Source organism: Drosophila sechellia, chromosome 3L (assembly GCF_004382195.2).
Source record: "Drosophila sechellia strain sech25 chromosome 3L, ASM438219v1, whole genome shotgun sequence".
NCBI classification, from domain to species: domain Eukaryota; kingdom Metazoa; phylum Arthropoda; class Insecta; order Diptera; family Drosophilidae; genus Drosophila; species Drosophila sechellia.
The window spans coordinates 360,125-381,879 of NC_045951.1; the positions used below are offsets into that span (position 1 = coordinate 360,125).

The 21,755-nt window shown below is 46.8% G+C and overlaps 1 protein-coding gene across 6 annotated transcripts in view; it reads left to right on the forward strand.

Annotated features, from left to right (window-relative positions):
• The window catches only part of LOC6610169, a 28,005-nt gene that overhangs the window by 3,648 nt on the left and 2,602 nt on the right, over nt 1-21,755 (forward strand). Inside the window, exons 3-14 of one of the 6 annotated variants that reach the window (XM_032719567.1) lie at nt 2-615; nt 1,246-1,817; nt 5,809-7,694; nt 7,997-8,516; nt 8,633-9,589; nt 10,023-10,385; nt 10,587-10,670; nt 17,948-18,005; nt 19,933-20,716; nt 20,793-21,336; nt 21,395-21,557; nt 21,619-21,725. In XM_032719567.1, the coding sequence (XP_032575458.1) occupies nt 2-615; nt 1,246-1,817; nt 5,809-7,694; nt 7,997-8,516; nt 8,633-9,589; nt 10,023-10,385; nt 10,587-10,670; nt 17,948-18,005; nt 19,933-20,716; nt 20,793-21,336; nt 21,395-21,557; nt 21,619-21,725 (6,652 nt within the window). Of the gene's footprint in view, nt 1; nt 616-1,245; nt 1,818-5,808; nt 7,695-7,996; nt 8,517-8,632; nt 9,998-10,022; nt 10,386-10,586; nt 10,671-11,626; nt 12,385-16,815; nt 17,160-17,947; nt 18,006-19,745; nt 19,878-19,932; nt 20,717-20,792; nt 21,337-21,394; nt 21,558-21,618; nt 21,726-21,755 lie in introns of those variants that run through there. The other 5 variants (XM_032719568.1, XM_032719571.1, XM_032719572.1 and 2 more) reach the window with 5 other exon arrangements.

A 21,755-nucleotide genomic window follows, 5' to 3' on the forward strand; every position in this document is an offset into this window, starting at 1 on the left:
GAAGATCCCACGCCTAGCAAGCGAAAAAGTCAACCAACTGTCCGGAGAGAGTATCCATCCTTGGACAGGTTCGTTGCGTCTACCACGGGCACCATTCCGAAGAAGAACAGCAGGAGCATAACAGCGGCCAGCCTACAAAGTCCGAAGCTGACGCAAAAAACTAGATCAGAGGCTCCCGAAAAGAAGGTTGCACCTGAAGATCAGTTGCCGCTGCCTCCGTCCGGCAAACGACACCATCGCACAGCCGCATCGAAGACAAATCCAAACGCTCCCTGTTCCAGCCTACGCAGGAAAGACATTCCTGCTCCACCTCCGCCTTCTCCTGCTACATATTCCGACCTCCAAGAGCTGAAGGCCAATATGGAGGGTTTCCGAGACGATACTAAGTCTCGAAGCTTGGAGTGCGACGCCAACGATCTTACGGCTGACGATAATTCCAATAAAACTCAGAGGAAGAGTCACAGCGGACCACCGGATCCAATAACGGAAGCCCCAATCGGAGCCACGGATGCAGGTGCAGTGGAGACTGACGACAACGACGTCTTCTATGATGCACGCAGCGAGGATTCTGGCGGTGGTATCTTGCCCTCGAATACCAGTGATATTTCGAAAAAGGTGAGTGCTTTGCTTTTGGTAGCAGAAGTTTGGAAACGTGTTTTTTTTTGGAGTAACTAATTCTATTTATTAAGATTTCAAAAGGAATCGTTCAGTAATTACTCTGAACTTAACCTAATGTGTGATAAAGATAAATGAGACCAAGTGGTATCTTAATTATAAAGTACAAAAGAAAATGTAATATGTTATGTTATCCTCCGGGTAAGGAGATCACTGGGGTGTACCCTCTTCAGTCTTCGGAGAGAGATGGGATCAGCTAGGATAGTTGCTAGTCGGTTCGGGTGGGCCATAAGCCTGTCGGCATAACGGCTGCTGTGGAAATTAATCTGATCCCCAAGAAGGGTAACTTTCAGATCTCTTTCGATGAGGAAACTTGTAATGTGACTAGTCGGACTATGACAATTAATACAAATTACTAGATATATTTGACTTTAAAATCGATTTTCCAAAGCCTACATTTATTTAAAAGACGAACTTTTAAAAATACAGAGCACAGAAACTGCCAGCACGGTTACAGCCTGAACACAGATTAATAGTTGTTCGGAATAATTGGATGGGGAACATTGATTATGAGAAGGGGCTGAGTTGAAATGAACATGAATAAGATTTCAATTAAATGATTTTTTACAGAGTCCATCCCACATGGCGACATTCACACGGGCAGCAACAATCGAAAATCGCAAAGGCGCCTTTGACAACGAAGTGGCGCACTCTGCCGAGGATGATGATTCCCCGTCTCCCGCCGCACCTGCCCCAAAGGGGCGTGAGCAGGCGTCCTCCATCGCGGGCAGACCGAAAGGGAATGGCAACAGTAAAATAACCACAACCCCAAGCTGCGAGCTCGGGAGCTCGGCCGAAGCGGAGAGCAAGCTGGACTCCGCCGCACTCTGCCGACCCCGACCACGACCTCGCCAAGCGTCTCCCCACCTCCCGCCCGAATGCACGGACACTGGGGGGGCTGGTGACGAACAGGCAAGCAAAACAAAACACGAAAAGAAGACTCCAGCAGGAGCCCCCAGGCAACATGTTGGACCAACATGTTCGGAGGGGCAGCGCACCGCCGCGCCAGCAACAAATGTTGCTCGCGCACTCTCAACAACCACCAACGCTGGCAACACGAGCGCCAGCAACAGCGTATTGGAGCTGGAGCTCAGTTGCAAGACGGGCAACACGGACAGCGAAACGCCAGCGGGAGCGCACAGGTACGCGACTCGGCCATTGCGCCCAATCTATAAAGTGAAACTTAAAGTGCTAGTCACCTGAACTTTTTGTGGCGACGGGGCATTTTCGGGGCAAGCATCTGTGCACGGCGCACACTTGTTGTTCTTGGCTGCTTTCAGGATGCCCAGGACTCTGGCGAAGTGAAGTGAAGTGTACTTCGTGCTCCCCAAAAGACAGGGGCATCGGTGAAAAAGTCAATCAACTAGTGAACTTCAATAGTAAATTCCCATTACCACATGGTTCGATTTTAAAGTGCGGTAATTGGGATAGTGAAGCTATTTGCACTCCACGAGAGGCAACCGTATGCGCAGCAGCTCCTGAGAGGGTTACTGTGGGTGACATTTGGCATCACCTTGTGCTAGCCTCCCCTTGAAACTTCACTTTAAAGCGGCTGGTTTCTGAGGTGAAATGGGGGATCGGCGGCAGCAGCTGGCTTGCCAATTGCAATCCCAACCGGATAGGGTATGTACTTTGCATCCCTTGGAACTGGGCAGTGGTCTGATTCGTGAGATTATTTCATTCAATGTGTGGACACTTTATCGGCGTGCAATCAATTACCTAAGAGCCCAGCTGGCTGCAAAGTTTAATGGTGGAAGGAGCTACATTGCAGTGTTTTTATGGCCTGAGTGAACCATTTGAAAAGCAAGTGCCGGGCTAAAAGCCTACTGAATTGATGCTTGATTGCCCGTTCAATCAACTCTTCTTTCGCGATAATTGGTCGAGTGTGTCTTAAAGCAGCTGGGCATATTAATATAATTAATTACCAAACCTTACGTTCACGTGATGGATGACAGTGTATATGTACATATGACAGAACTCGGCGCGCTTACATCTGCGTGTAAATATCCTGGGGCATGGTGAATAGACATAAATCAACCTCAGAGCACAAATTCAGCAAAAGAACGAGTGGCTAATGCAAGTGGATTCGTGGATATATGCTAAACTTTGTCCAACCATCTCCCTTGATTATAAACAATATATAACTATATAAGTTTCTTTCAATAGCGCGTCCTGTGTTGCGCGATATCAAATATTCGGCAATCAATAATTTTAGCAAAATGCTTCGCCTCCTGGCTTTCCCCATCGTTTGTGGGAAACCCCCGATCCGAGACCAGCCATAAATATATTTTGACCTTTCTTTCTTTTCGTTTTTGTGTTGGTATTCAATCACTTGCACACATACATAACCAATGTGTGTGTGCACGGCCGCACTTTTCTTAATTATTTGAAGCTGCAGAGGAAGAAATAATAACTTAATGTCACTCTGATGCCTTTTTGTGTGGGTTTTAATGCACATGTTAAGCATACGCCGTGTAGTCCACGAGTTATTTATACACCGAGCCATGCGGTTGATTAATTCAGCGCACAGGGTGTAGGTAAAGTTTCAAGCAAACGGGCAAATTTTAAGCGCTGCTAATTGAAAACAAGTTCAGCAATGAGGGACAAAACAAGTGAGAAAAGCAATCCAGGGACATCGACAAATCAGAAGTCAGAAATCAGAAACCGTGTGGCTCTTATTGCTACAATTCGGTATTTTGCGAAATTGGGGACGACCTTCAAGACCTTCAAGCCGAAAATAAAAAGTTCGCTGGAAACTCGCAATTGCATTAATTTACTATAAATTGCATGCAGCCTACCATTCGATAATTATGAGACTGATCATTATGAGCACGGGCCTGCAAATATGGTATGGAAAACGAGAAACTCGTTTCCTATGGCCGCAACTTCATTTGGTCATTGGCTTTTAGTCAATGCCGCTGGAGCTCGACCAACGTTACCACATCGTGCACCATCGAAGAAGCAGCTTCTGGGCTAGTAAAATGGAAAAGTGCAAGTTGCCTAACAGGTATGCGAGATAATGCAATCGATTTACTAGTACCCGTCCGCGTCCTCGTCCTCCTCCTCCTCCTCCTCCACATCCACTTCCTCGGCTCGCCCTCGTCCTGCTCTGCACTGCTTTGCTGAAGACAAGTGCGACTTAACATGATTGAAAACCAGTTTTATGATGCATGCCGCAGATGCAAGCGCAGTGCTTTGTGCTTTATTTACGATATCCAAACCTGCAATCACTGCTGCTCAATAGACATTGAGTTTTTTTAAAGAAATGCGCAAACGTTTTTCAGGGAAAACTTTTCCTCTTCGAATATTACGGAAAATGAAAGGCTTGTTTCAAAGTACGTTGGGGAACAAGATTTTTGTCCTCTTACTATGTTTGATTTAATAAGAAAGTAAGAGGAATTCTCTGCTGGCTCGGGTGGTATGTAAATCGTAATTATTTAGTCACTTAACTTTCACTGCGAAAATTATTCATCCCGCTCTTAGCAAAGTTTGATTCGCCAAATGAAAAGTGCACAGCTTCAAGTCACAATAGTAAAAAATCTTCTTTTTCGCCGCAAATGGAATTTGAGATACAGTTCAAATAGTTTAGTTAGTACAAATTATTAAGAATTCAAAGCGCTCTCATACACTCTCTCTCTCTCAGCAAGTTACCTTTATATTGTTTATAATATTTTTTAAGCAATTTTTTGTTGCTTAAATGTTATGATTTAGTTTTCTAAAAGAACACGTATGTGTATTGGATACATGCAAATTGATCAAATCATGTGGGCCGTCGTTGATCGTTTTTTATGCCCACGCACTAAAGAGTTCGCATGACCTTATAAGAAATAGTCGAGCAGACCTTTCTTTTTTCTAATAGTTACCTTCCCTCACAGTTTGCACACCGAATGGCAGTTTCATATTCGGTTTTTAACTACAATTTTATAAGTAAGACCTTCACGCAGAAGTAGAATGCGATTACAAGAAATACTTCATGGTAATATCAGCAGTAAGATGAGCAGTCACGACGTGGGACTACTATTGATATGTAGCCAAATATTTAATAGGCTGACCAACAAGAAGAGCTATTCAGCCCAAGATACTCTTCTGATTCGGCTTGGTCGACATTCAAAAAATATCAACGCTTCCCAAAGTGAACTAGGCTTCATAACACCTACACAAGCAAGATAATTTGGCAGATAGGCAAGAATCCGAAGACTTTAACGTTTGGTGTTGGCTGTTGACCATTTTGGTATGACAAGTTTTGAAGTGATTGTATTTGTATGCCACATTAAAAGCGTGGGGATGAACAGATTCTTTGGTCTGCGTTCCTAGCCCCATGAGTTTAGAGTCGCTTACAAGTTCGAACGAAGCATCGAAGATATATAAATTGAGAGATACACTTTCAATAGCTAGTTGTACTAACGAATGACACTTTTAACCATAAATGTAACTAATTTACGCTAATTTAAAGTCATGACACCCACTATGCACCTTGCAACCGCAGCGTTCATAATGAGTTAGTGTAAAATGAGTTTACATTTATGTGCGTGTGTCATTTTCTCCGCGACGGTTTTTCCAACAGGTTTAGCCACAGTTTCTCCCACCTATTGGTCAGTCCAGGGTCATGTTTAGAAAACGTTGACAGCTTTTCGAAAGATCTGCCCCACCGAGAACACCGAAGCCAGCCAAGTTTTACCAAAATTTGAGCTGCGATTGAGTTAGTGCCTTTGCCTGCGTCCCCTGGGCTCAACTTGCGACCAGCACTCGAAAACGCGTCGTTGTCAGCCACCAGCAGTGGCAGTTGCAGCAACAAGGCAAAGCACTTACAGCTGGTGAAACTGCACAAGACTGTGGCAGCGTTTACTGCTGCATCGGTGCATCGGTGCATCGGTGCAGATGTCAACGAGTTCACGCGAGTGCTGAACCATGTTCCCGGACATTGAACCGATGTTCGAGCGCCGGCTATCGGCCTGGCTCGATTGTCCTAGCCATTAGGCCGGCAGCCGCTGGAAGAGCATTAGCGCTCGAACGGATAAGGGTCCTAAGTCAATTCACTGTGAACCCTTTAGCAGTCGACACTAGAGAACTGAAATGGGGGGAGCGACTAATGATTTCAGATGTTCTACTTCATTTCCCGCACTTATATTACAGTGACCCGACATCCAATGTGCCTGCCTGTGGGACAGCGGAGAATCCAACGCACCTAAGAGCACTGACACGCCAGGACTACGCCTGCATCGACTCGAGCGAGGCTCAATCGGACGACAGTCACCTGACACGCGACTCTATCACCAGGGAGTCCCAGAATGACGAGCTCTCCTCGTCGACTCTTGAGAAACTAGACGTTAGCACACTACCACTGCCCGCACTCCCCAAACGCCGCAGAACCCGCTCCCGCACCAGCCCCTCCAAGCACAGGCAACAACAGCAGCAGCAGCAGCGTCATGAAGCTATCGAAGATGCCAAAGCGGTTGATGCATCGACCGCAGCAGCAGGACAACAGTACCCCAAGCCACGTCAGGGAGCAGTCTCTCCAGAATCCCAAAAGCCAGAAATAAGCGGCCACAAGAACAACGCAGCCGGCCAGCAGCAGAAGCAGCCACAGTCGCAACAGCAGCAGACACACCTCTCCGCCTTCCAGCAGTACGTCGCCAAGCGAAGGGACAGTCTGGAGGCGTCCAATCGTTGTTTCAACGAGAAGCTAGAGGCGCGCAGAATGCATTACCATATGGGTGGGAGCGCAGCAAATGGTAACGCAACCGCCTCCCATCTGACGGCTGGCTCCAATGGAGTGCCCACTTATCTGTTCGGTGAAAATTTCTATGGAGTGCCCGGCACTGGACGTAAGTCCATATCTCCCGCCACCAAGAAGGAGGAAATATTCCTGAACAAGTCCGGATGGGTGCAGGTCAACACGACGCGTGGGGGCAACAAGGATGACAATGGCGGGGGCTACCGAAGCCTCAGCTACGCCCAACAGAATGGCGGCGGACGTGTTGCGGCGATGCTGACGGATCCTGGGCGACGCTCAGACCTGGCACGACAGTCATTCATCCTGCAGCATACGCAACAGCAACAGCATCAGCTTCAGCAACAGCATCAATCCAATATCAGCATGACTGAGCCGAAGTTTGTTGGCTCCAAAGTAGAAGAGCTGATTCAAAGGAACGAAGCACGGTTAAGCGGCTGTTCCATACGGGAGCCTTCCCTGCGTCCGGGCCATCGGATTATCGATCCGCAACTGGCGAACATCCTAAACGAACGCCCTGGCTTCTTGCCAGTGAAGGGTCCCAATGATCTCGATTCCCCCCTCACTCCAATTCTCTCGCCACCTCCCGCTTTCCAGGACAACAGCCGAAGTGCGCGGCGTCAGGAGAGGCGCAACCCAGGACGCCAGCAGGGGCCTCTGCCCCTGCCTGTGCCGTTCCGGTCGCAGCCCCAGATGGACCCTCAAAACCCCATTAATGGCTCCGCCAAAGGCATGGTATTTTCCCGTAGTTTCGAGTACGACACACGTCGCCACACGCCCACCGACAACTACGTAGAGACGTTTTCCCGCAGCTTTGATGGAAACTTGTCGGATCGCCTGCTCAACCTGGCCGTTCTGGCAGGCCAGCGGGAACGGTCGCCCAACTTCAGCACCCTGACCGGCAACTCTCCGAACTACCTTACGAAACGGGAGAGCGGCGGCGGAAGCAGTGGCTCTCTTCGCAGCCGTGACAGCTCGCCCAAGTATCTGCATCCGCAGACCACAACTGCTTACTTAAATGCCGCTGTCAAGGAGGCGCCTCCTGTCTACAGTGTCCCCACTGGCAGTCAGGCCAAGTATTCGCCGCGCTCCCGTTTCGAAAGGACTGCTGAGCGTTCCAAAACCCACGCCCTGGGACGTTCCCGTAAGTCCCAGTTCAGCCGCGTGGGCAGTGCCGGACCTCTGTTAGCGCATCCAAACACGGCGAATGTGGGAGTGTCTCGTTTCCGGAGCTTTGACACGTCCAAGAGCCAGCGCCTCAATTCGTGCGACAGCGGTGCGAGATCAGGTCAGTAGAGAGCATCATTTGATTGCTAGTAACTTCCGCCTTGTAAAAGTTGCTCGATAATAACACATGGGAAATAAGCACCTGCGAAGTGTCACGTGCACCTTGTCCGTCCGACTCTTATACATTTTATTGTTTAGTCCGTGCAGGAGCGCCTTGTCCTAGCGGCTAATAGCTTCAGAAAATCGCCTGTCAAATCAGCGAAACTGGCGTCATTTCTCATACTATTTGTTATTATTCGTTGGCAAGTTCTTTGGGTCCAAAAGTGGCCAGTAGACCCAGTCTAATTGAGGTTTATTTGACAGATCTTTCCAACGATGAGCTGGACAATGAAGATAGCGGGTTGACCGACTTTCTATCCGCCGGCAGTCACAAGTTTCCTAAAATTGGAACGAATAGCGTCAGCGTATCGCCTTTTAAAATGCAACGCCAGAGATCCCTGACACCAGATCGGAATGACTCCCATAGCTCGACTAGCAGCTTACGGAAGCAAAGATCAAACACCCCTGAGTCCAGGTCTTTGACTCCCGAGGAACGACGCAGAAAGGGGTCCCAGCTTTCCTTGGGCGGCGCCCGGCAAAGCTCCAGCTCGAGGAGCAACACGTTTGAGGGCCGCCAGCGGCACGAGGACAAAACCCCACCCAACATATCACGCAGCTCCTCCAGCTCCAGCTACAGTGGCGGCGAGTCCCACGAGCCCCTTAATGGCACCGGCGGCACGACTGTTACACCCTCGGCCGCCATTTCCGGAAGTGGCTCCACCAGCCATCGACGCACATTGACCGCGAAACAGGCGGAGCAGGAGCACCGCATTCGACGCTCGAGGTTGGTTAAATGGCTTATTGTTAATACGTTAAAGCTACATTTATTTGCAAATATTCCATTGCACTACATTGCAATACTTTACTTTCAACCTGTCTCCTGACCTGTCTCCTTTCCAGATCGTTGCAACTAACCGAACGCTCTCCGAACCGAGCGCACAAATCCATTGTTAACGTGGGTGCTCTGGTCCCGCAGCAGCGGTCGGTAGGTGTTCCCTATCAGCAGTCCCGTTTCCCAGGTGGGGACGTTTTCCCCCCCACTATCCGAACCTCATCAGCGGGGGCAAAGATCCATGTCAATTCGCCTGCGCCACCCAACAACTCGGTGAGAGTGCGACAAAACGAGACGGACAAGGCGCGTTCCTTCGACTTTGACTACAACAACTTCCGCCGTGGTGGAGGAGCAAAGGGTTCAAGTCGCACCGCCCACACTAGCGGCAGCGGAGGCGACAGCGGAAGCAATCAGAATCTGCGCGTGGAGAGGGAGTCCCGCTCCTTCGACGACGAAATTTGCGAAGCCGTGCTCAACAACAACAACGGCAGCAACGGAAGTGTGAGTGGGCTGCGCTTCTTACAGCCTGCAACCGATTCCGGGCAGGTGTCAATGGCGTCCACGTCGTCTTCCCGTCTGCGCAAGTCCAACTCGCCTGTCAGCGCGTCTGGAATGGAGGCGTCGCGGTCGCCACAGTCATCGGGATCCTCTACCAACAATCTCCATCAGCAGGCGAGGCAATCGGGCAGTCCTCAGAGCTACGGGACGCGACTTTGCGACCACGAGCTGACTTACGAAATGCTACGAAAGTCGCCCATCATGAACTTCCGCCGTGGGGACAGCGCCGACTACGAACTGCCGGTGATGCTTCGGAATCGGGAAACCATCAACTCGGGGGGCAACAGTGAGCTCAACTTTATGAGCAATGAGACGCGAATCTACGAACACCCTACAACCGTTCTAAAATCACAGCGATCCCTCCGCCAAAGTCCGGGGTCTCGGGACGACCTTAACCTTGAGGTTGCAGTGGGAGTGGGAGGCGACTACATCTACAGGCAGCCGGCCAACCAGCCGCGTAGCAGCAGGTACTAGAACGAACACCTCTACAGCCGAAGCTTCGGCTTCCCCAGTGACGGCGTGCTATCTGTATATTAACTTAATCCTCCAACTAACCGCACACAATCCGAAGTCCACCACTTGAACCAAATTTAAGAACGCCCAAGGCACTAACACGACCAGAGAAGCACCCGTAGGTGTGTGTGCTCAAGAGACTGCTTATTCATACTAAATAATATAGGTAGTAGCCAAATTGATGAACTGTGTGGTGGTGGCAGACTTACTCCTTACATAAACGCTCCACGGCTGGCTACATCCGTACTAAAATACACGTACTAACTTACCAACTAAACCAAATATACGCAAACTAGAACCCAAAGGAAGCAATTCCACCTCTAATTTCCTATATCAGATTAAGGAAGTCTTCTGTGCGTGGCTTATGTATCTCGTGCTGTTTCATAGTGTTAAAGCGGAGTACCTTGCAACGGCAACGACGAAAAGTTGCACCAAAACTTTGGACACATGCGATTATTGGCCACGCTGCGCCGCCTGTCAGCATAAAAGTGCCTCGGGAGAACTCAAAAAAGGACCGTCTGCCTCCGGAAAACCCTCAACCGTGCTGGATAACGTGCAGCCCCATGTCACCTCAGTGATCGTTAATGAAGACAACGCAGTCCCGGGCCCACAGCTCCGAAGCCTGGAGAAATCCAATCCGTCATGGACCTTCCTTTGTAGCGGAATTGCCAGCATTTGCCAACCTGCGGAGCAGACGGAAACCGACCATAGCACTGCCCAGGAGCCGGCGGAGGAGGATATTGTCATCAGGTGAGTTATACCTTGCAACTTCTGAAGTGACAGATTAGAGCCAGACACGTCCGCTCCTGCTAATGGCTTCATTTTGACGAGCTATGGCCGACTAACAAGCTCTGGCAGCCGGTCCAACAATATTATGAGTGGCTACGTAGGAATTAAATTGGATACGGTCAATAATGGATAAGAGTCATCAAAATGTTTCTCCCCTTTTAGGAAGGTAATAACCAACAAAAGCCGCAGGACGGGACGTAGTCGTTCTCTGCCAAGTGTAATGCTGCGAAGACTTTATCTGGTTGGGTAAGATATCATTTACATATATACGTTTGGTTAGTTAAATTAGTGTAAAGAACGATTGCTCGTAAGCTCGGTAGCAATGTCCCTTAAATGATTCAATGTTCAATAATCCTTTCTACGCAAGTAAGCTATTATGTTGTCTTCCACCCGCCTGTTCGATAGTACAAAAAAAGAGGCGCTTCCTCTTTATTGTCCCACAAATGAACAACCGGCTGTGGCACAGCCTCCCATATCAAAATACTGAGTTCAGCGACCTACTACTCGACTACACTATAGACACACATTTGACATCGTCCTACCCTTCCCCCTCTCGTCTTTTGGCCATCGTCCTTTCTACGTAGTCCATTAATAAGCAATGACGGAGTCGGTGAGGGAGCGTTCGTGTCGCCGGGGGGCAAAAGCAGCGAAGTGCAGCTGACGAGCATTGACATAGATGGTCTCTACTACGGAAGTTGTGCAAAATATAGAGCCTCCTGAAGTCCTGCCTGTTGCAATAAAAATCCTTAAAATCCCCTTGTTAATTTGTAAAAGTACCAAGTGGAATTGTCAAATTGGTTGCATACTCGTAGGCGCAAGCATGCGCAGTAAGTTGACTCCTTCATTGCGTAATAGGAAGGCAAGTTTATGGCATGGGAACAATCCAAAGAACTATAATCTGAACACTAAACAATCATTGGCTTGTTAGAAGGATTTAAGTTCGTGGGCAAATAACATTTATATGCACGCTTACATTTCCAATATTCGATTTGCTCATATTAATAACTAGGCAGACATATTTTGATTAAGGCTTAATTTGTTCACCAACAAGCCTCTCAATTTTAAAAGAACCGCGCTTTGCCCACTGCCAGATGCAAGATCTTGGTGCGGATCTCGGCTAACCCCTTGACATTTGGTATTTTTCATAGCAGGGTGGTATTTCTCAAACGCGCACGCGGCCACACTAACAGCAAATATTGAAAAAAACAATAGTTGAGCGGACGCGAAAAATGCACTTATAGGTAACGGCGGTGCGCGCGTCTTTCCGCCCCCTGAACGGAACTCAGCTGTTGGGAGCTTGCATCGAATCCGCAACCAGCCACTGACCATATCCCCAGCAGGATAACATCGCCAGTCCGCGCCCAACTCGCTCTCTACACCCAGTGCCCAATACACCAACTGACATCCGTGGAATCGTGTGAGAAACAGACGCCCTTGCCGGTCGCCGAACAGAACGCCAAGCGTAGGCTGGTGGCGCGTGTGTGTATCTGTGTATACGTACTGCTGGCATTCTCGGGAACGCTTGGGCAGAAGCCAAAATGTGTGCCAGCGCATAGGGAACGAAAGAACGCAAATAGCGCATCTACATTAAGAAACAGGCAAAATCAATAACACCAAACCAAACCAAACGAACCAAAGCAAGCAAAGATTATTACGCAAAACGACGGGCGCATATGAAAATGTCTATAACGGGCGCAGATAGTGGGCGTGCTTCGGCCACCGAGCTCGAGGAGTCCGCCGTCGCGACGATGCAGCTCAGGGAGCCCACCACACCCCCGCCACCCATCAGCGGCGAGGACGTTTTCGCCAGCCGCGTCTCCCATACCACGTGGTACTTGCCCGTGGAGGACTCGTCCTCGCCGCCCGCATCAGGCACCAACGAAGCTGGTGGCGCGTCGCCTGAAGCTGATCCCCGGGAAGGGGATGCAGCTGGCGACTCGTCAATGAGCACCAGTGACGAGTAAGTTGGTTCCGGTTTCCCCAAGACGGGCACCATTCGAATGACATCCTTTAATACGTCGTAATACATTAGTTCTTGCCCTTAATTATCCCTTCTGTTTCCGTTAAATTGTGGCTATTTCGCGACCCACTGACCAATTACTCCTTGATTGACGCCCTGATTCTTGGCCGGGTGTCTGATGAATTTTCACTTGACTTCCTTCCTGCCACTGCTGCGGTGTTAACTGGGTTATTCAGCCGTACGTACTCTCCGCTCGACCTGTTGAGGTGGATGGACACGCGTTATAGGTTTCGTTTCTATAAAGGATTTCCCTTCTGTGCATCCCTGCCTCAACTGCCCAACTACGAGAATTTTTGTGGTATTTCCATAAAGTTACTCCCCTCTGATGTCATGATGGGCTTTTTGCGCCAGAATCCGCAGACTGCTCGGCATTCCAACCATATTTCGAAGTATCGCTGTTTCAAAATGGTTCAAGGCCATCAACAAGTTTTTAATCCTTCGGTTTGTCAAATTCGAACATTAGCAATATTTGCGATTGAAAAATTTCAAAATTTATGCCAAATTCATGACATGAAGTCTTAAATACTTTGCGAGCTTAAAATACTTGCACACGAAAATAGCAGCGACCCTTACGCATACTACCGAATGGAATATATATATTTATTTCTGTATATTTTAATTTCCAACAAATTTTGAGTACGATAACATTTTGTCAGTGACTAAACACAGAAAGATTGAGTATCTAGATTAGTGGTACGCTAATTGCACTAACAACTAGCGGATTCTGATTCCAGAAATTAATCGAATCTCAGTACTGAGCAAATAACAGTGATTCATCTTATTGAATCTACTAATTGTCCAACTGTCTGTTTGCAAAGGAGCAATCGACCAGCCACTGCCTAGCCTGTGAAGTAACACATATTACCACTTATTTTCACGGAGCAGAGCTATCCAGCTCGTAAAACTTATTGTGGCTCGCAGTGGAAAGTAGTGCTTTCGGGCACGAAATCATTTGGATAAAATAATGTTTAATTATAGTACATATAAAATTCCCAAAGTATAGGCCTGGGGAAAGCTATTGCGAGTCAGCCACCACCACATCTGTTGACCATGCGTTGGCTGTGGTGCTAGGTGCGCTGGATTTTCATTGCGTTTTATTTCACTGCCAGCGGCAGCCTGCGAATCAAAGCAACGAAGTAATGCAGCCTGGTGCCTCTGCGGTAAATGAGACATTGTGGCTAAAAATGCAAGCAACGAGGCACCGCCCTCTAGTAGTTGGAAAACTTGTCCCTGAAGAAGAAACAGCTCTGACGGATGACGGCGCATCTGGCATCTTGGTTAGAAGTCAGAAGCTCAACGAGCATGGTAACATAATTCACTTGACATTTCCAGGCTAAACATACATTTGGAATTCGTTAGTGTATGGATTTGGGCAGGACCGAAAGTGAAGTCGGCTTGTGGAAACCCTACTACCGCTGACTACGTTGAGACCTAAGACAAATTACCAAAAGAAGATGTACATGATGTATTTGATAGAGATTCAAACCTGCCCTTTTCCACTCCAAAAGTCTTGCAATGAAGAAAACATCAGTGCCTAAACCAAAACCAGATTTCTTTCTATTTCAAGCTGCCTGCCATCAATAAATAAACAAGTTGCCCATCTGCTGCATCTGCTCCGAAATCATACAATGTGCATCTGCCATCACTTATCGTTCCTTGGCGGCGTTTCTATTTTTGAAACTCTCATTACCGTCGGAAACAAACTCTTTTTTCGGGCATTTGAATACAAACATTTGCAGTTGAGTACTAAAGCGTTTGCTACTCTAAACAGTATATATAATCTTGATCGGAATCCTTAGCCAAGTCGATCTGGCCACTTTGCTGGTTCGCTTGTATGAACCCTGGCGCTTACATTAGCTGAGTAAAGAGTATCTGACTATCGACTATGGCGTTCTTCCATGTTATATTTAGGGTCATCAAAATTTCCCATCGTATTCTTTGACGCAGCAAATGAACTTCAAGGAACCCGAGAGTTGCAAGTCTGAACACCAATACCAAACAATCAATGTATATATAACTTACAATTTACTAGGCAGTATGTGTTTCATCTCAACTAAGGTAACTTCTCACCTACACTGAAGACGACAAATTCTCTCTGCCGAACCTTTGAACATACATATGTGTTAATAATCAATCCGTCCTCTAATCTGCTTATCAGTAAAACGGTGCCAGCTTTGCATGAATTTGCTCAAACTGCTGAGCGTTTTGATTTGTTTTCTAGCAACTTTATAGTACTTTAACCGAACCGTCAAATATGAAAAACGCAAGCAATCCTAACGTTCGTTACGCATACGTCTCGATAAACTTCAATTAGTTTGCTTGGGACTTAAATTCCGGAAGAAATGTGTCTGTTTTTACGCAAATTGCAGCGAAAGCTGTAATTAGAGACTCTCTCTTAATACCAATACAAGTCAAAATGGCATTTATAATGAGGTAAAGTACCCACAACGTCATTTAATATGCACATATGTATGTGAATGCGCGCAAGTTACAACAAATTCAAGCCTCAAAGTGCGGACATTAAACAATCTAATATTTGTTACGCTCGAATCAAATAACAAAAACCCGATCCTTATTAGGTTTATATAAATATGGTCAATATCGGTAATTGTAAGGTAATGACTACTTAAATCGTCATAGTATACAAGCCTTAACTAACCCCACTTATAAATTTGAAGACCATTTACTTGTTATGAATTTACGAGAACATGTCTTAAAAAAGAAAGGCCCTGCACCATTCAATTTTCGGCAAAGAGTGCATTTCGCAGTGGGGAATTGCATGCGCACCTCGAATTCCAAAGAGCGGCGCCGTATTCACTTTATGCCACTTCCTCCTACTCTAACCATGCTCGATTCGTTACTTTAATTAAGCATTCAAAAATTGTACTTAAAACCCACTTTAGAATCATAATCATTGTTGGCTTTATTTCATGTGTATGGGCTTATTTGTAAATCATATTTAATAGACTGTGGCGCTAGTCATTCTTGACAGCCTTTCCTTTCATCAAAAGAAAACAAGAGAAAGCGCTAAAGTCGATTTTCTCGACTATCAGATACCCGTCACTTACCTTGTGGGTGGTCGAAATTACAACATTTTGGAATACCTAGGAAATCTTTACAAGATTGTGGGCACACGTAAGTTCATCGTTATTTTTGATCAATCAATATGATTATTGTCAAGCAAACCCAAATGGTTAGGTAATTCGTTTACTTAAAAAGCTGTAACTCTGTAAATCGGACTCCTCCGGCAGTTTTCCTAAGAGGGTAAGTAAGGCCTACACAGGTTGGTCTTATTGCGATCGGAATTTTGCGCATACCAGGTAGCAAGTAGGCCCGAAGCTACCTGCTTCATTACATTCGCTTGTCTGAGTTGCAAAAACCGGTTTGATTTCAGTTGCAGTTTCAGATACTGCATCTGCCTATGCGTTACGCAGCACACTTTGATCAGTTTGATCATTTACATTTAATATCCTGGTCCACATTCCTTCCTATCCCTTCATAAAGTCTTTCAATACCACTTCAAGTGATATCACCAACTTGAGATACGTTCAAAAAATCTAGTTTCGCTCAAAAAATACAGAACTGCCTTCCCCATACTTAGAATATTTTTACACTGAATTATTTAGGTATCCAGAACCTGCCTGTTTACAAAAAGAACGACAGACCTCAGTGAAGCAGATGGACTTCCTGTTTTGTTCCTTTAAGAGGGGTCGTTTGTATTTCGGATTCGAGTTCAAGTATAGGACCTTTAGTTGTTGGTTAAATGTGTAACTTAAGGCATCCTAGTCGGCAGTGCTTGAAGTGCCTTCTAGAACAATCGCTATCAAAGCTACCAATGCCTGAGATTGACTCTCATAACCGGCTGATAGATCACGTGCTCATTAAAACTTTAAAATTGTTGTTAACCACACGCCATTTGAGAGCGGGACAGAGCACAGCTGAAGAGCTGACAGGAGTAAAACCGGTTTGAGCGGCAGATGTTTCATAGCTTCCTCTTTAATGACTCATCGGTATCCTTCTTGAGTCAAAATGCCGCACTTGAGTTCTTTTGGAAAACGAGGAAGTGCGGAAAGTAAAGAGGCAGCTGGAAACGAGCCCTTATTCAAGAAAGGGAAGACAGCATTTAAAATGGGGGAAAATAAGTATAATCATGTCGGACAAATAACTTATAAATAATATAAACATTTTTAATTTTAAATGTTGCTCATGCTGCTTGGCAGAAGTGGGATTTACAAATAGCCAGTCAAACATAAAAACTGCATCATTGCCAAACTCACTCAAAATCCATCCCCTAGGATCCTTTGAAACGGCACAACAATAACAATAAGCCGGTTTGAGTGCGTCGAGCAGCTGGGTAGCCGCTGAGGGTTGAACTGGGATCAGTCTGAGTCAGAACAACGAACCGTACGGATACGCTCAGCGGAGTCTCTCGGGACACTACATCGCGACATTTATTTCATTTAGCAGTGAAACAGTATGGTTACATATCACTTTCGGTCAAGCCTAACTCAGTTTAGTGTGCCTCATCTTGAAGCGCCAAGTGGCGAAAGTGCAAAGCGCAGCAAAGTGCGAAGAGAAGGCGACAAGTCGAATATGAACACAAACAGCCCGCGCAAAAGTATGACTGTGAAATCATCACAGCTATATAGGTACATCGCGCCCAGGAACCGATCCATGCTTGTCATGAAGAATCCACGGAACATGACCTTGCGACGGTAAGCTGATACGCAACTACGCCGCAATGATGAACTAGGCTTCAACACATTCCTTGAACTAGGCTTTAGCGCGCTCCTTGAACTGAACATCTGCCTGATGTAGAGACCGTTTTCTGGGGATGATGGGCAAGACTGCATTCCTTCACGTATCCCAAGCCTAAATGGTTTTTGTAACGAGCACGCAAAGTGTTCATAGCCTGCTGTTTGCTCTGTAGTTCGCTTAAAGAAAAATCGTATGAGGAGCGAAGGTAAAGAAAAGATATTCCGAAGATACCCCAGGGGCACACTACCTTCTCCTCCCGCTGTCGTCCTGTGAGAGGATGTCCTGTTTATTCCTAATTCCCCACCCCAGATTACCATGGGCCTTTCCTAGCATTTAGGGTCGTATCTCGGTGTGTTTGTTTTCTTTGTTTGCGCCGGTTCTCAAAATACTTGTTCTTTGCCTACAATAAGCATACGGAAATGGAATTCGCGAAGTTTACATAGGATTCGTTTCGAGAAAATCCTTTTTCGGCTTTTCCGAGCAACTTGTTTTTGTAATGTAAAATATACCTGCCTCATGAATTCAGGACCCTCGCCGCCACATTTTCACACGCATCCGTTTGGCGAGTGTCGTAACCTTAGGAAAGATTTCTTTGAAATCTATAATTTGCTTTACAAGCAGAACCCTTTTTGCCGCCAAATAATAAACTGGCATAAAGATTTTACATATTCCACTGAAGACTTCCGTTTAGACTCTCAAGGCCACAACTTCTATCATTAAACAAAATGTGTTCTATATCTTTCAGAATGCCAAAACCTGGAAGCAATGAAATGGGAACAACCAGTGACTGCGCTGCGACTTTGGTAAGTAACTCAATTTGTTGAACTGGGAGTTCGGTATTACTTCGTTTACTCCAAGGCTCTTTTATAAAAAGTACTCAGCTCTGCATCTGTAGAAACTAATTCAACAGCGGGGAGGTCATTCAACTCCAACTCTTAGAAGTATTACAGCACACGCTCGGCCAATTTGTTTTATGACAGTGTAGGATATCTTGCCCAAAACCAAACTTTCTCTGAGCTGCCGATACCGGCAGTAAGGTGGCACTGAGTTCAATAGACAGATCATATTTCTGCCTAAGATATTTATATAAGAAATTATCCAATGACGCGAATTCGAAAAAGCGTCGCTGCAACCGCAAATCAAATCGCCCTGCATAACAATAGGATCTTTCTTGCTACTCCGCCGATCAATGCACTGGGCAATAAGCTACTTGCAATTCATTCACGGCAACCGCATCCGAGAAGAGTAGGGTGTCACGGTTGAGTAGATGCTACTAAAGCCCTCGTTGGCTTATCTGACGCCATAAATGAACCCGAAATATGATCTCTGTAAAAGGTGTGCATTGATGGGCTCTGGTCTGGTTGTGACCACCATCTTGAATGTGCGATATAATGTCGACTCGTCATTAAACCAATATCTCAATTAAGGCTTCGTTCGTTGCATTTTGATTAGGTTCCCAGTCACATGCCGCTGGGCATCCTTCCTTTGTTCCATGCAGGTGATGTCAAGGGAAAAACTAATCACGCAAGACAAAACCTGGAAACAGTCAGCCTTTCAGAATGTCATTGGTCAAGCCATCAGTCTGTTGTCGAGGTCGCAGAAAATAAGTTGACCCAGCCTGTGCAACAAAGCAGGCATTTGAGACAAGTGGCAGGGGCTCGTGCTATGCCATTCTTGCCTTAATCTAATCAAACCACTTCCAACCAGACTCCTGACAATAGAGCTCGCAGATAGAGTTGATCTCAAAGGCATTATGTCCCATAATGCAAGGGCCAAGCTACAAGGGGTCTCCACACACTTACGGCCGGGCGACGACATCAACACTCGGCTGTACTCGCAGTTCTCATTTGCAAGCCTCGTTGCCGGCAATTGCGGTCTATCAGTTATTGGTTATCGCTTTGCCCGGTTACACTTGCCAGTGCTGTTTGCGGAAGTCCCGCTGGTCCGCTGAAGGCGCTATGAAGAAGCTGATAATACCTACGCTCATGGACACCTATGGGCTGATTAAGTTCTGGGACTTCGATTCGGGCGCCCCTGCAAATGTGTCGCTGCCCACCAGAGGCAGAGTGGACCTCAGCGTGCCCGTGGGCAATATCATGCCCGGCGAGCGCTACAAATGGAAATCTCGTCTTCTTCAGGTTGGGTCTTTGCTGCAAGAAATATTCTATTTATTTACTATTATCATTAATTGGTGGTTTCGAGAGCGGTGCCCTGATAAGGTAATGATATTTTGGCGCCATCAAGCACAAGCAGTATTATTGCCAAACGAAAAACAAAACCCGATAAAAATGTCAACCGATTGCCTATGTGTGAGTGCCAGAGCTTACTTGCCTTCTGTTACCTTTCGTGAAAGGTAAAATAAAATACGAAATACGACTCTAAATCTGGCAATAAGCATTGGAAGCATACTTGTCACAGCTACCAGTACCCCAGAACGCTTTATTAGCGTTTCGTTTTTGTTAACAAAATTTTTGTCCCCAGACATAGTTATGACGATTGTTGCTTGTGATATCATAATTGTTTTGTTCCGAACCTGGGCCGATACGAAGGGATAAGTTATGCTGCGAATTGATAAGATACTTCTGGTTTCGGGTGAGAAGGCGAGTTCCGTTGAAGTCGCAGCACTGCGCTACATAGCTGCATCTATTGCTACAGCCACGGTGGATTGTCAATCTGTATCTAGACATAAAGTGCCAGCCGGTCGATAATGCAACTTTATTTCTCTTACAGTCACAGCAAATAAAGGCGGTCTCCAGTCCAACGCTGTCCGAGCCGTGCTTAGAGGAGCAGCTACAAAAAGAAACTGAAAGTGCGGATGTGGCTAACACAGGCAGCAGCGCCGGAAGTGGAGGCCTAGGCGTATTGCAGAAATTCAAACGCACCTTGAACAACTTTAACAACAAAAATCAAATGCACATCTCTCCGCTATCACCAGCGGCAGTAGGTAACAATGTCCCAAAAACTAAGACATCGCCAACAACGCCGACCGCATCGATAGCACCTATGATAACGACGACCACAGCTGGCGATCCTGGGTCAGAGGCCGGCGATTCGAGCTCCGGAAAATACCGGTTTGGGCCCCTTATTTGGCGTTCTTCCAAAGAACGCCGTAAGACGAAGTACAACCGACGCGACAAGTGCAATTCTGGTGACTCAGGCATACAGATCGAACTAGAACAGGATGAGCAATACTCCCGTGCGATGGCGGTGAGCCGCCAGGATGAGCCCCGCGCTTTTGCCTTAACCAATGGATCGTGTGGTGTCGCACTCTCTAAAATGCGAGCCATACGTCGCACCAACTCTGCAAAGGCGAGCAGCATCCTTGGGCCCTTTATTGTTAAAACCAAAATAGCCAGGCACTTAAACATTGGAGAGTCTGACAAAGCTGAGCGCAAAGCGCCCGAGTCACTACCCACGCGATCGCTTAGCCAGCCGAACGGCCTAGAGTCATACGGTATGGGTCGTCCCGATCTTGAGGATAGCGACAGCGATAGTGTCGCGTCAAACGAGGAAGGTAGGTTAAAGCTTAAGTGCAATGTACAATTTCAGCCAGACAATCTTAACTAATGTGGTGTCTTTTTGGTCCCCAGCTGTAAGCTTCTACCCAACCACCTATGCGGAGGTGCTGTACAACTTCACGGCCGGCGGTCCTCAAGAACTAGGGCTAGAGAGAGGAATGCTTATAGAAATACTGCGCAAGGAAGTGGGACCCTGGTGGTTCGGCCGAATTAAGAAGGAGGAAACCAATCTGGTGGAAGACATATTGGGTCCTGAACTGGGCTGGTTCCCCAAGGAGTTTGTGCGCATTATACACTGTCCAGAGACGGACAATTTCTTTATAGCGCACAGGGCTGCCGCTGATGAGGCGGCGGTTGCGGAAGCCAAAGCTCTTGCAGAGGAAGGGTCTGTTCCCGTTCCCGTTGCGGCATTTGCAGAGGACACAGACGTTACCGTCACCACAGACCAAAGCAACGTCACCCTTATAGTCATTGAATCACCACCAACTCCGAGTGCACCCAGTGTGGACTTTGTTGCCCAACCGGATCACAGCACGATCATACGCCGCAGTGCCGTTCGCGAACTGCTTGATACGGAGGTCAATTACGTAAAGCTGCTAGCAGCCATTTGTGATGGGTAAGAAAACAAGACCTGACCAATCTTCAGCACATATTTACTTTGTGACCCATTTTAGGTACCTGCCAGCTATGAGCAAGCGCATCGATATATTTTCGCCAAACAGTATTCGGCTTATCTTCTCCAACATAACGGCCATTTACAAGTTTCAGCGAAAGTTTCTTGAAGCCTTACGACGTGGAATAGAGCAAAACCAAGTTGCCAAAGTTTTCCTTAAAATGGTAATTAATTAACTTAAAACCAAAAGAGACAACCGTTTCTAATATATCATCCTTCCTGCAGCATAAAGGTTTCCTATGCTACTCCACCTATTGTAACGCATACCCTCGAGCCCTAATAGAACTTGAGACCTACGATCGCGTAAAAGACGCCCGTACAATTCTTGAGAAGTGAGTAATTTTATTTTTAAATTTCGACTT